The sequence below is a fragment of the Eleginops maclovinus genome, chromosome 16 (genome assembly GCF_036324505.1).
Source record: "Eleginops maclovinus isolate JMC-PN-2008 ecotype Puerto Natales chromosome 16, JC_Emac_rtc_rv5, whole genome shotgun sequence".
Taxonomy (NCBI): domain Eukaryota; kingdom Metazoa; phylum Chordata; class Actinopteri; order Perciformes; family Eleginopidae; genus Eleginops; species Eleginops maclovinus.
This window is the reverse complement of record NC_086364.1, coordinates 7,184,526-7,197,429: the sequence shown is the minus strand read 5'-3', so window position 1 is coordinate 7,197,429 and position 12,904 is coordinate 7,184,526. Positions and strand designations below refer to the sequence as shown.

The following is a 12,904-nucleotide window of genomic DNA, read 5'->3' as shown; positions in this document are numbered from 1 at the left end:
GTTATGTTTGCTAGCTTTGCCCATAGACTGTATGGCTCTGCCTACTGCCTAGCTCTGCCTCTCAATAGTGCGTATCCAATCAGAAGATGTGCACGTGCTAACGTTAGCGTACGCCTGCTAGCTGGCCCGTTGTCGCCACCTCGAAATCTGATTGGTTAACGCCACAATTTTGTTTGCGTTCACTTTAAGCTACAGCCGCCCGCACTGTTGATTCTGAAGGCCTAAGGGCAGATTTCTTTGACCCTAGCAACACATTATGGCTGAAATATGATTGGATAAAAGCTCTAACATAAAGGCCAGCCATCCAAATCTCGTTCTGAGGCTGGAAGCAGCGCAGCCAAGACGAACGCTATAAAATGAAGAGAATAGACTATGGGGAATAATTTAATACGTATTTGTGGAAAAAATATATCAAAATTTAATTTATATTCTGATGATGTTTAGGCCAGCAGAGAAGGCCTTGCTGGCCCTGACGGCCCACCACTGCATTTGACTGATATGTTACATTTCCTGATTTAGTTACTTTTCAGACAAACAATTATAATCCTCCTCCTGTTAAGTGAAGTCATTTGATATGGTAAGTTTGAATGTTTGTGTCAACATCTATTCTCTCTAATAAAGCCCCTAAAAATGTTATTACAGTATTTTAATGATTGATTAAAACATTTTGCAGAAATGGGTCAGTTTGATTGTGCATGTAGGTGTTTTTCATCAACTTGTGAAGATGAAAATTATATGTACGCCCTTGCTGTGGCGCACAATAAATTAATTGTTTGATGGTTTACATGTGTCTACATGTTGAAGCATCCTAAGAAACACACTGAAGCTGCTGCCATTGACGTGAGCATATAATTGCAGTCTATTTCCATAATCAAATCTTCTATTATATAAAGAAACACTTTCTTGCCAAGTAGTTGACATAAAAATACCATGGAGAGTTTTTATTTTTATTTTGCCTGGGACAGACAGGGTTGTCTGTCCCAGGCAAAATAAAATAATAATAATACAGAGACACAAAGTATGACTTCATAATTACCTCAATTAAACATTTGGGCTTCGATATAAATAATTAAGCAATAAAATAATCAGATAATCCTAATAATTAGAAAACAACAATGCATTAAAGGAGTGACTTTTTCTTGATTTCCACAGAATACCTCATGACTCGTGAATTAAAACCTCAAATCAGTTTTAAAGAAGAATTTTATTGTGAGGAAGTTACACGTCTTTGATGAGTCTTCAAACCTCTTGTGAAATCAACTGAACTTATTATATAAAAAACAACTTTATGTGGTATAAAATGTGACTACACTTACAACACAAGCAGACACAGTCCATCAGCAGAACAGCTAACAGTTTGCAAATAAATGTTTATTTGGGTGTGTCTCTAACCTTTTATACGTATGTATATTATCTGAAAACATTAACTGACTCACATTCCTTGATGAAGTTGAAGTGCTGAGATTAAATAAGTCAGTTAGTCAGCAGCTGCAGAGCCAGTCTGTGAACGCATGCAGGCTCAGTAAGTGCATCGCCTGCGGTGTTTTCTCAAAGCTGCGTTGTATAATTGGCAGGAAACAGCCCACTTTTCCCCCGCAGCTTTCCTCTCCACCACGATGCATCAGAGCGATCCAACACCTCAATGATGTCGCCTGTACTGAAACCGAGTTCATCTTGCTCTTCTGCGATGAAGTCGTAAAGCGCCTTGACCTGTATGCTAGACGCCCTCTAAGGGACAGAAGGAAAGATAAAGGTCAGAGTTTAATATGAGTTTAATGTCCTGGTTTAAGTGTTAATATTTTTTTATGATTAAACATGTTTTTTCTACTCATCTTATTAATAAGAGTAAAAGCATTCTTTTTTTCAGTGAGATTTAATTTCTCAATGCAAAATATTGAAAAATAAATATTCATTAATATTAAGGTATGTAACATAGGTATGTAACAGTAGTGTATCTTTCTGCAATACATGAATTTAATTGGTGCTAATCTGCTTTTTAGTAAATTATAAATTATTATATAAATGTCTTTAGTCGTATTTAGAGAATTAGTTGGTTGTGCACTTCAGCCTCTTGTGGCCAAAATTAGTTTTACAAAAACCAACAGACAACAAAACAAACACCTGTTTTCACCCAGTTCCAATTTAGACGACTGCTTGAATGATGAGACAATAAAACTCAGCAAGTACGTTTTATTATCAATAAATGATTCAAGTCAGCATCAATGACACAGTTCTAGAGAAAACACTGTTTATGTGAATTTATTTGATGAATAGGTTCAAGGTAATTCTGTTTGTAACTTTTTAATTTTTACAGATTAAAGACAGGGGCTGACCTGAGGAGGGGGCAAGGTTTCAGATGCGCGCTGGGGAGGAAAGCCAGCTCTGATGGGGCTGCTTCTTCCTGTGTGACCGATGGTGTGAGCTCGCTCCTCCAGACCGGCTCTCTTAGCCTTGAAAAGAAAGAGAAACACACTTTTGCTTAAGCTAACTGTGCAGTCAAACAGACATATAATAACTGATCAATTATTACTAAGAATCATAGTATTGGTTCTGATATGTGCTCCAAGCTTTATGTTAAGACTCAAATGCACTCTTTGGTAAAGGAAAGGTAAGTTAAAACTTAAACAGGGGTTTATTGAAAATGAATTACAGCATCCAGGAATAGGTGTAACTTTCAAGTACTAACACGTTTTCAACCTGTTGCGATCCAAACTGGCATACTTCCGAAGATCTTACTATAGTTCATAGACTCTTTTTGGCCACGTCTGCTAGTATTGGTCACGTTTCATGCTGTCGTTTTTTCACGCGTTATGTGAATATCGGAAAAGTCGACAGCAGAATCAACTGATCAGACACGCAAGGTAAATTCAGAGGTGGGAAGTCATTAAGTACATTTATTCAAGTACTGTCCTTAAGTACACTTTTGAGATACTTTACTTGACTTGAATATTTCCATTTTTATGCTACTTTGTACTTCTACTCTACTTCAATTCAGAGGTAAATCTTGTACTTTTACTCCACTAGTTAGTTAGTAATGATGTGAAATATATTCAACACTTAAATCGGACTTAGCAGACACCTGGAGTAAATTCACAATATACCCTGCAGCATACAAAGTCATTAAAACTAGCTGGATAACACTTTGATGTATCAATAATTATGAACAAAATATATAACCAATATTGACCAATTTGCATAATAAGTACTTTTACTTTTTTAAATATATTTTGATGATAATACTTCTCTACCTTGACTTTAATATTTGCTACGTCAGTATTTATTTGACCAAGATGTTTCTACATCACGTCAGAAGACCAAAAACAAAGTTTTTGCGCAACTGAGGAAGTTTTGTCAAAAGATCTTGTTTGCGATATTTAGACATTAGCATAAACAAATGTTAATAGAAACAAGGCTGAGGAAACATCTGACGATTCATATTTGAGAAGCAGAACGTTGACACAAAATAAATAACAAATATGACAGAAATCCAGCTATGCTAAAGCCTGCATGTGTTTTGACATCCTGGTCTCCTCAAAAGGATGTTCCTTTACAATGTAGTTGAGCAATGTTCGTGTCCCATGTAAAACAATAAGTCATCATTGACTCTTATGTATTGCTAATAAACCAGAATCTTTTGGCAAAAAAATCGTTTTAGATGCTGCCCTATCACTGCCTTTGATGGTGTTATTGTGTGTTTTTGATTAGTCTAGACTAACCTTTTAAAAAACCAGTGTAATAAAATATAGCGTACATTTCAAATGAACACAATAGGATGGTAAAGTAAAGTGTGTACCAGCTGGTTGTGAGGCTGATCTGAAGCTCTGCGCGGTGAAGTAACGATGGCTGCCGGCATGTTACGTTGTTCAGGCAAACTTCCCCTCTTCGCCTAAAGGAAGGAAACAGACTGTGACCTACAGTATAAGCTGTTATTTATATTTAATGTGAACAACACCCTGTGGACAACAAGGGCGTAAGCAAAAACATTTGAACTCATTCGAATTCCGAGAAATCTAATGAAACAGAGAAAATAGAGTGCAAATTTATCAGGAATACATACATTACCAAAGATTTGATCATGATTATTTTTACAGTCTTTAGTAACAAGTTACTTTTTCCAGTTGTCTTTATGTAAATTTATTTTTGGGAGTAAGTGAGTGAGTTTTCCTATAGCTCATGAAATTGTGGAAAAAAAGAATGATTAGACCATGTTTTGTTTCCTTCCTTTGGTTTAATTTTACCAACAACATTTTTAATAAGCAACCCACACGCCCATGCGCAGTAGGTCACTGTTGTGTGACCTTTTCATAGCTTTAAAAAATCAGCTTTGAGCAACTTTACTGAACTATTGAAAATCAAAACTAAGCCCCATGTGTTGAACTGAACTGTCTCTTACCATCGGTACAGTGGGGGGGCTCTTACTGTCCGTGCTGCCGTCTTTGAGGTATATCTCCCTGGTCTTAGAGATGGAGGTGGACTTGTAAAACTCCACCAACTTGTTTAACGAGGTGAACTTCTCCGACCACAGGAAGTACTGCCCTTTGTTGTCTTTCATCACTTTGAAGTGCTGAACATCACTCTCATGCCTGGGGGGGGGGGGGGGGGGGCATGGACACAGAGTAAAGTGCAAAGCCACATTAAGACACTTACAAGATCAACTTACAATCACTTTAAAGAAATACTTAATTGATGAAAATGTAGCAAAAACTGAGAGAAATCGTAATAGAAAACCAATGACAAACTCTCATACAACTCGTAGAGTATAACCTTCCATTGCAATACTTTCCAAATACATTCATTACTAGCACCCCTGTTTTAGAAATGTATGTTTTTGAGAAGTATTGACAATACAACTGGATAAATGACACTTAAATCTGTTTTTCAACAAAAGCAACATTTTCTTCAAGAGTTTAAGGTAACACGTTTGAGATACATACAAACATACTTTGAGAGTATTTCAAGAAGGACTAGGCTTGTTGTGCGCCAACATTCCAGAGGTTCAGCTCTTTCCTTGGCTGGATTGTCCTCTGCTGGTCAAAGGACAAAACTACAACCTCAAAATTGACTGGCCGAATCCTTAGCTAGACACAAACGCCTAAACATTCAGAGGCCTGAATTTTCCAAGATTTCCAACAACCGACCTCCAAGCATTCCAGGTGAAATATGTCAAATGTATATGTCAAAAAATTAACGGCTTTTAACTCTTGTTGTCTCGTGGTTTGTTTTCTAGTATTAATTGTGTTCTGTTATAGGACTCTTGGCATCATTGATTATAGTAATCCTCAGCATAAAACAGCTACTAGAGAGAAGGGTTGAAGAAAGCTGTACAGTGTGCAGATCTCTTTCTCTGGTGGTCTAAATATCTGCAAACCCTTGTAGGTAAACTAACTTGTTTACTCTGATGCTCCTGCAGCTGTCTCCTTATGTAAATATGTAAAAGTCTTGCAGAATTTGCAGCCTTCAAGAGATGCAAAGAAGGCGAGAAAATGAGTCAGAGTTGAACTCTTTTTATATATTGACACGGGCAAAGGAAAACATGGTGTTTACTGTTTCTGAGGGTTAAATTATGTTTAGTGTGAGTGATTGTGTAACATATAGCCTAAATGTCATCAATTTAAATGATGTTAAGCCACAACATCTGTTTGTATTTGGTCTCTCTGGTACAGTCATACTTTGGACAATAATCTAAAAGTACATCCGTGAGCTTATCTTAATTATTACTTTTAAATGTAAAATTATATAATGAAATATCTGAGATACTTCATTCCTAATAATATGAAGTTTGTCCCATTTCCAAAAAGACAATGAGATGAGAACAGATTTTGAAAATTTGGAAATTGATGAGTGAAAAGAAATATGACTGATTTTCTTTTTAGCATCAACTTTCAGGAACATCTTTCACAGCATTAGATCAGACACTTTTATGTCTTGCTGTAAACACATGTGATTTTCTTTTAATTCATTAAAAGTATTTTAAAATCTTTTTTTCAATGACTGTTGGCAGTCTATCACTGTTTTAGATATCTTTTTATGTAAAAAGGCATTTTATTATGGATTTCTTGTATTTAAAGTGCTATACAAAAACAGATTATTATTATCAAACAAAACAAAAGGAAGCATACAGATTAACTCATTCATATTTCCTGGCTGGGGATTTCTTAAAGCTCTACATTGATTACACAACGGTATGAACCTTAAACACCGGCATATCTTAAATGGCATGACTTGACACACTTACAATATTTCTGGCTGTAGCTTTAAGGTTAAAGAAAAGGAAGTTGTTTTTTTGTTCTATCTTTAGAGTCAAAGCTAAATGCACTTGTATCTGGATCTGAAAATGATTGCAAAGACCAGATTCCATTCAGATATCGCTGTATACATCAACCTTTAAAGGAAAGGGTCGTTACTCACTTGACAGAGATGGAGAAGTCTCCCGGGGAGCTCTGACACCCTCGGATCACAAAGTCTCCCACGTCTTTGTGCCGGAGGATGTCCTCTGCAGCGTTACGACTGGCGTTCTCCTGGAACCACCTGAACACACACACAGCCTACTCTAACTCCTCCAGTACAAAATACAGGTTTGCACAAGTGGAGTTGACTGTTTACAGATAGTTATGGCTGCAACTGCTGAAATGTCTTCTAGATTAATCGATAAATAGTTATTATAAAGTAATATAAAAGTTTAAAATGTCCATCCAAGTTTCCAAAAGTCTGCAGTGATGTATTTAACTGTTAAGTGAAACGAATTAATGAATATAAACTGGATTCATCCATTATAATGTAACTAACTCTTTTCCAGGTTAACTGTTTGTGACAGGATTGAATTGTCTCTCACCCCGGTGTCTGCATCTCGATGTAGTTTTGTGGCACGAACCCTTCCTCCCCGTTTATCTCTGCTTTATACCAATCAGCCTGTGGGCTTAAAACCTGACCAGGAAAAGAATAATTAAAATGGAAAATAAGACTAAATAATAAACGAAAATTATAGAAACTATTATAAAAAATGACAAATATGAGCAAGAAACATAAATATACAAAATCTGATACAAATTGTTATGAAGAAATATGTATTATATATCTGTTATTGATGGAAGAACTGGTCCTTTTTGAAAATGGCAGTACTATGCAGATATCTTTATATTACAGAGTCTGAAGTAGTAAAACATTTTGAATGCACATTGTTAAATAAATCCACTGACCTTAAGTGTGTCTCCCTTTTTGAAGCTGAGCTCGTCTTCTGCTGTTGCAGCAAAATCATATTTTCCTCTGGCTTCCATCGCGACCGGCTGTTGTATCCAAAAGGTAATGAAGAAAAGAAGGCGCAGAGACAAGATCAGCGATGAGTTTCTGTGCAGGGAGTAAGAGAGAATGAAATTACACTTTCTCAATCAAGAATGTTATTGTTTTCAAATACAGTCCAAAAAGTTAAATGTAATCAGAGCTGGTGGAGGGTAGCAGTCTTCGTAAAAATATGAATGTAATGTTGTGGTAGTGGGGGGTTGTACAGGCTTAATATTGCATGACTTGGTAAAATAAGTACATTGAACAATTTTTAAAAATAAATTACAGCTATGATTTTCCTGCTACTGAGATGTCCCTGAGCAAGGCACCGTTCCCTACACTGCTCCCCGGGCACCGTACATAATGGCAGCCCACTGCTCCTAACACTAGTATGGGTCAAACGCAGAATGTAAATTTCCCCTCCGTGGCACGATTAAGGGCATATCCTTCCTCTTCTCTTCAGAGTGCATGTTTGACAAAAGTATGCATTTCTTTGCTCTGAGATGTAGACTTGCTGATTATAAAGTACGATACTTAACAGCTGTGGTTTGAAGAGAGTCACAAGATCATTTTTTAAAACAGAAATGACAGACGTTATATTTCTAACCTAATCATAAACACTATTATTGCTTTTTTTTTACTGATATTGTAATTACAATTTTATTCACAATATTGAAAATAATGATTATCTGCATAATTGATACATGTATCTCATAGTGTTATTGAAAATAATTAATGGGTGGGGACATTTTTGCAGCAAGAACTGCGCCTCCAGAGATTTGGATATTGCACTGTGCCCTATTGTTAAACCCTAAAAGCCCTATTAGGCTTATTAAGAGTCGTAGAAGTTAAATCAAACACACATAAATGATAAAACAAAACATAAAGGAGTTCATTTAAGTTTAATATAAGTACACATTCAAAGGACTACATGCACTGCATAGTGTTGATTTTAAATATCATAACCACAGAAGCCTATCAGTTTTAACAGACTTTTTTAGAGCAGGGAACAAAATAAACATTAGTCACAACACAAACGTCATTCCACCTACATATTTTAATACTTCAGTTCCTGCTTTCAACTTGAATACATGGAAATGACATGTGGAGAGTAAAGCAACTGGAAAACCTTATTTTTAGTCTATTTTTAAATTAGGAAGAATCACAAAAGCCATTTTTACTAACTGTTGACAGATAAACAAGCAGGAATAGAGGTTAGGACAACATTAGTGAAAATTGTATCCTCCAATTAAAAGAGATACACCTTTCTAAAAGTCAGATTTTAAGTACAGTCAGAATTTGATTCTCGCGACAGTAGTAATACTGTATCTGAGTTGCTCATTTAGAATTATTTCCCACAGATGTGAACACAATTTTCACTATCTTTGTGGTTATGAAGTGAAGGATGTGGTGAGGTAAACTGAATCCACCATTGCTTCACTCGTGCAGCTGTAGAGCGCTCTGCAAGCTTGAAACTTCTTTAAACTCAAGTAAATTCAAAGTAGATATACTGCTCAAACTTACAAACTACACCCTGTGTATTCATTCCCCCATTTGGCAAACAAACATGTTACATAATAACTGTGGGCTAACTGTGTTAAGTACTGAAGCAAATACATACATTTCATGAGCAAAATATTAGCTTGAATGGATAACTACTGCTAATCACTGCCGGGGTTGATGTGGCTGTAAAATGTGCTTAATGCGATCAATTGTCTTAATCAGCTAATGTTACAAAGCAACCGATCATTGTAGCGTAGTTTATTTAGAGCTAACTTGCTAATCCTATTTTGCCAGTATGCTATGCGAGTAGTGCTAGCAAAATACTATCTAAGTGAATATTCTAGTTGGCTAACTTGTAATTTACTTCAGCTAACATGATCCTTATTATAACACGTATTATGATATGATTTGCATATTTTATAATACCTTACAGCTTTTTATATGCCGAGAGCGATGCATGGCAGGCGCTGCCAACCAGCTAAGGTTAACTTAACAACCTAACCTAACACGTATTTTAAGAAAGATACACAGAGAACCTTCAAGATAAACAAAAATTACTGAGCTTTTATATTATTATTATTATTATTATTATTATTGATTGTCATGGTCTATAGAGTTTCAACTATATTTGAATCATCGTCCTTATTGTCACTTAGTGAATTCACATTTCAGCTAGATTTTAAAATGAATAGTTTAAGGATGCAGAAATGAATTTACGTCGTTCACCCACCACAATCACAAACCCATTTATTGTTTATTTCAACATAGATCTGTCCATGGCTGAGAAAAACAACAATACATGACTTTCGAATGAGGCCGCTGTTTGTGTCCTGTGATAATTGAAAGTCAATCTGTTACTTATTTACATTAACTATTGTACATAGCCTTACTTACTATAAGTGCCCACATTTTGTTTTTCAAGATTGTTTTGCGTAACAAGTGCCTTTATTTGAGCGAAAAGCGATATCAGGGGGAGATAGAGAGAACGACACCATCAGCTCTACCAACTGAGCTATACAACAGCCCCAAATCTACTCTTTTAAAACCAAACCATGATTTTTTTTTCTTTACCTAACCAGGTTGTTTTGTTGCCTAAGACCAGGTGTTGTTTGAATTCAAACCATCAATCGTGTGTCCGCAGGAATGAAAAGCTGACACCACCTTTTGACATTTTTGTTGAAAAATGACAATTGAATAATTGAATAATAGTAATAATTGAATTAGAAGTGGTTGCCGATTTATGTCTTCTGTAGACTGAGGATGTAAGGAAGTATATCAATATCTTTTTGAGTATATTAAAGAGATTGTTAGGTTTTTATGGCACAAAGATGATGCAGAGCAAGTTGTTGTAAGTAGTGTTGCTTGCAGTGTTGCATTTGAAGTTTCAGTATTTTAACTAGAGGTGTCTTTGTCATTTTAAACTGCACAGTCCATGAGCAGAGTGCATAACTTATTCAGAGAAGAGAAGCAGCTAAAACTATTTATTTTATTCGTTTTTTTTCTGGCACAATCACACTGGTGTTCTTCATTTATTTTTTAGCCATCTTTAACTAATAGTGGAGGAAGTTCAGATCCTAAAATGTAACATTATTAATAATACATATTCAAATGTGAGTATTAATAGCCAACTTATTTAAAGTATTAAAAGTAAATGGCTCCGGTTTGAGAACACAATATAACATGTGATTTTATGAGGTTGTTCATTAATGTGTAGAGTGTTTCACTGTAACAGTTGGTCAAGGAAGACTTATTTCTAGCAAATGTATATACAATTTGTGTGTATTTTTAAGACTTGTCCTAATACATTTATTGTAAAATCTGAATCTATCGACCAGCCTGTTGCCATAAAAAGAATGATCCAATACAACAAATCTGCATCATCAATCACATTTGTTTTTGATACTGTATATCACAATTAAGTTTGTAATCAAAGTCTGAGTAAGAGGAGGTCATACAGAATGGATGAATGCATTAATGTAAATACACATAACTCAAGTGACAAAACAAACATAGTTATTGAACACTTTGGTAGGTATCCACCTGAAAATTATGTATGGTGAAGAAAAACAGTGAATCAGCACTATGGAATATTTAGAATATTTGCTGATCCATTTTTTGGCGATCTTCGAAATAATTAATTATTCTAGCTCTAGTTTGTTTTTTGAAAGGTCAACAGACATGTTATTCCAAGAATGTAAAAAAATATAACTTTTTGTAAAAGAAAACTTTGTCGGATGGAAATCTCTGCGTATATTTTTCAACCACTAGGGGTCACTCAAACAAATGAATAACAAAAGACGGAGTTTGGTGGCCTTGGATCTTTTCCCGGTAAGAAAGGAGGTTTTACCGGGAGCCTAAATTGCCTGTATAAGTCTTCTCATCACCAATACCAACAGACCAGTTGATTAAAAAAATGTTTAAAAAACACTGATTAAGGCAGTTTTATGTATTAAAAAAAGGTGGTGATTCTCCAGGGGACCCAGGGCGGATTTAGGATCCAGATGCGGATGACTAAATGTCTTCATCTGATTCAAATAAATAGTTAAAAACGACCAAGAGTTAACAAGTGTATGACAAAAATGTGGATTGAAAACTGGATAAAGAGTACATTTATGAAAATGACATCACCGAAGCATGCTCAATGGGGATGCAACACCTTTACTGGGTGTCAACCACATTAAACATTAACTGTTGGCTTCATAAAAATACAGTTTTTTACGATCCAGGGTTAGATACCTTTCAATCCCTAATTAATAGTAGTTAGTCAGTTAGTTAGTTAGTTAGTTAGTTAGTTAGTTAGTTAGTTAGCTAGTTAGTAGTTAGTTAGTTAGCTAGTTAGTTAGAGGCAGCATTATATTTTCTTCCACCACTGGGTGCAGAAGGGTGTGTTGGTGTTTGCAGAGGAGGACCTCTTGGCATGAGGTCGATCAAAGACAGCAAACAGGGCATTGACCTCTGACCCTGAGCTCTGTAGTGGTAGAAAAGCATCGATCTCCACTGATTTAGACAACAAACTAAATTAAGAACTAAAGAGATTATCAAATATTTTTTATTGGTATTGATATCATCACTCATCTCGCGCACCAACAAAAGCTTTCAAGCTACTTCCCCAAAAGGACGGGGGTAAAAACATACAGTTTAAGAACATGTAACTCGTGCCAAGACGGGAGATTAAGAAAACAAAGAGGAAAATAACAACGAAATTAGATCAAAAATTGAGATTCAACCTAGGTTTACAAGTATCCAAGATTGGAGTGCAGCTTGCATTAAATGTGCATAAAATTGATATAACCTAAGTTTATAAAGCTTATTACGTATCTTTAATGTGGTGTTTGATAAGTCAGAGAGCTTTATCCCTTTACAAAATAGCATATTGTAAAAAAGAGAGTGTATTATTTAGTTTCCAGTAACGAGAAGTGAGAGATAGGACAAAATAGAAAGAGGAAGAGAACTGAGCCGTTACATACATTCATATGTTTTCATAAGGAAGTATGAGGTTAATACATTTTCAGATAATAAAACAGCACTGTTCAGCTTACCTTTCTTCCTCTCCGGAGTACAATTTGTGGTGACTTTTATTCTAAGGCTGGCCTCTTCTCCGTCCGAAGTGTGAACACAGCAGCATATTTGTATATTTAAAACAGTTAGCTTCAACTAATACAAGTCCTGGTTTTGTGCGAGTGACGTTTTCTCGCTCCGTTGTCTAGATGAGGTCGGGTGAAGACGGATGATTTGTGAGCTGCGCGGGTCTCTCTGCTCTGTGCGGTCTGATGATCGCCTCTGATAAAAGTACCAGTCACCGAGTGCGTTAAACGTCACTTCCGACCTCATTTTCAAAATAAACGTCTATCCACTTGTTGCAGCATTTTAAGGCAGATTTCCAAGTCTGAATATTTAAAGTTGTTTGACATTTTAGAGGAAAGATATTAGTTTTCTTGCTTAGAGTTAGCCTACATACTATTGGTCGACTTTAATATGGAAACACACATAGTTTGGAAATAAAATTATCCATTGAAAAACATCTTTTTTAAAGTCCATGAAGCCTAAGACAATGAAGCTTTTGGTGGAAAACCGTATCCGACGAACTATTACGCAGCAATAGGAATTAAAACATGTTTCAATT

General features: G+C 35.7%; 1 protein-coding gene across 1 annotated transcript; it reads right to left on the bottom strand.

Annotated features, from left to right (window-relative positions):
• Nucleotides 1-1,185: 1,185 nt before the first annotated feature.
• grap2a (GRB2 related adaptor protein 2a) lies at nt 1,186-12,571 on the bottom strand. The gene is made up of 8 exons (XM_063904110.1): nt 12,321-12,571; nt 7,197-7,344; nt 6,833-6,924; nt 6,409-6,528; nt 4,394-4,583; nt 3,794-3,886; nt 2,334-2,450; nt 1,186-1,728 (listed from the first exon to the last, which is right to left on the bottom strand). The coding sequence occupies exons 2-8, from the start codon at nt 7,272-7,274 to the stop codon at nt 1,549-1,551; spliced, it is 870 nt and encodes a 289-aa protein (XP_063760180.1). The 5' UTR covers nt 7,275-7,344; nt 12,321-12,571; the 3' UTR covers nt 1,186-1,548.
• Between the last annotated feature and the right edge of the window lie 333 nt (nt 12,572-12,904).

Coding starts and splice junctions, on each gene's coding strand:
- grap2a (XM_063904110.1), bottom strand. CDS start 7,274: ATGGAAGCCAGAGGAAAATATGATTTTGCTGCAACAGCAGAAGACGAG. Junction 6,925..7,196: donor AAAAGGGAGACACACTTAAG/GTCAGTGGATTT, acceptor TTTCCTGGTCAG/GTTTTAAGCCCACAGGCTGA. Junction 3,887..4,393: donor GCCCCCCCACTGTACCGATG/GTAAGAGACAGT, acceptor TCCTTCCTTTAG/GCGAAGAGGGGAAGTTTGCC.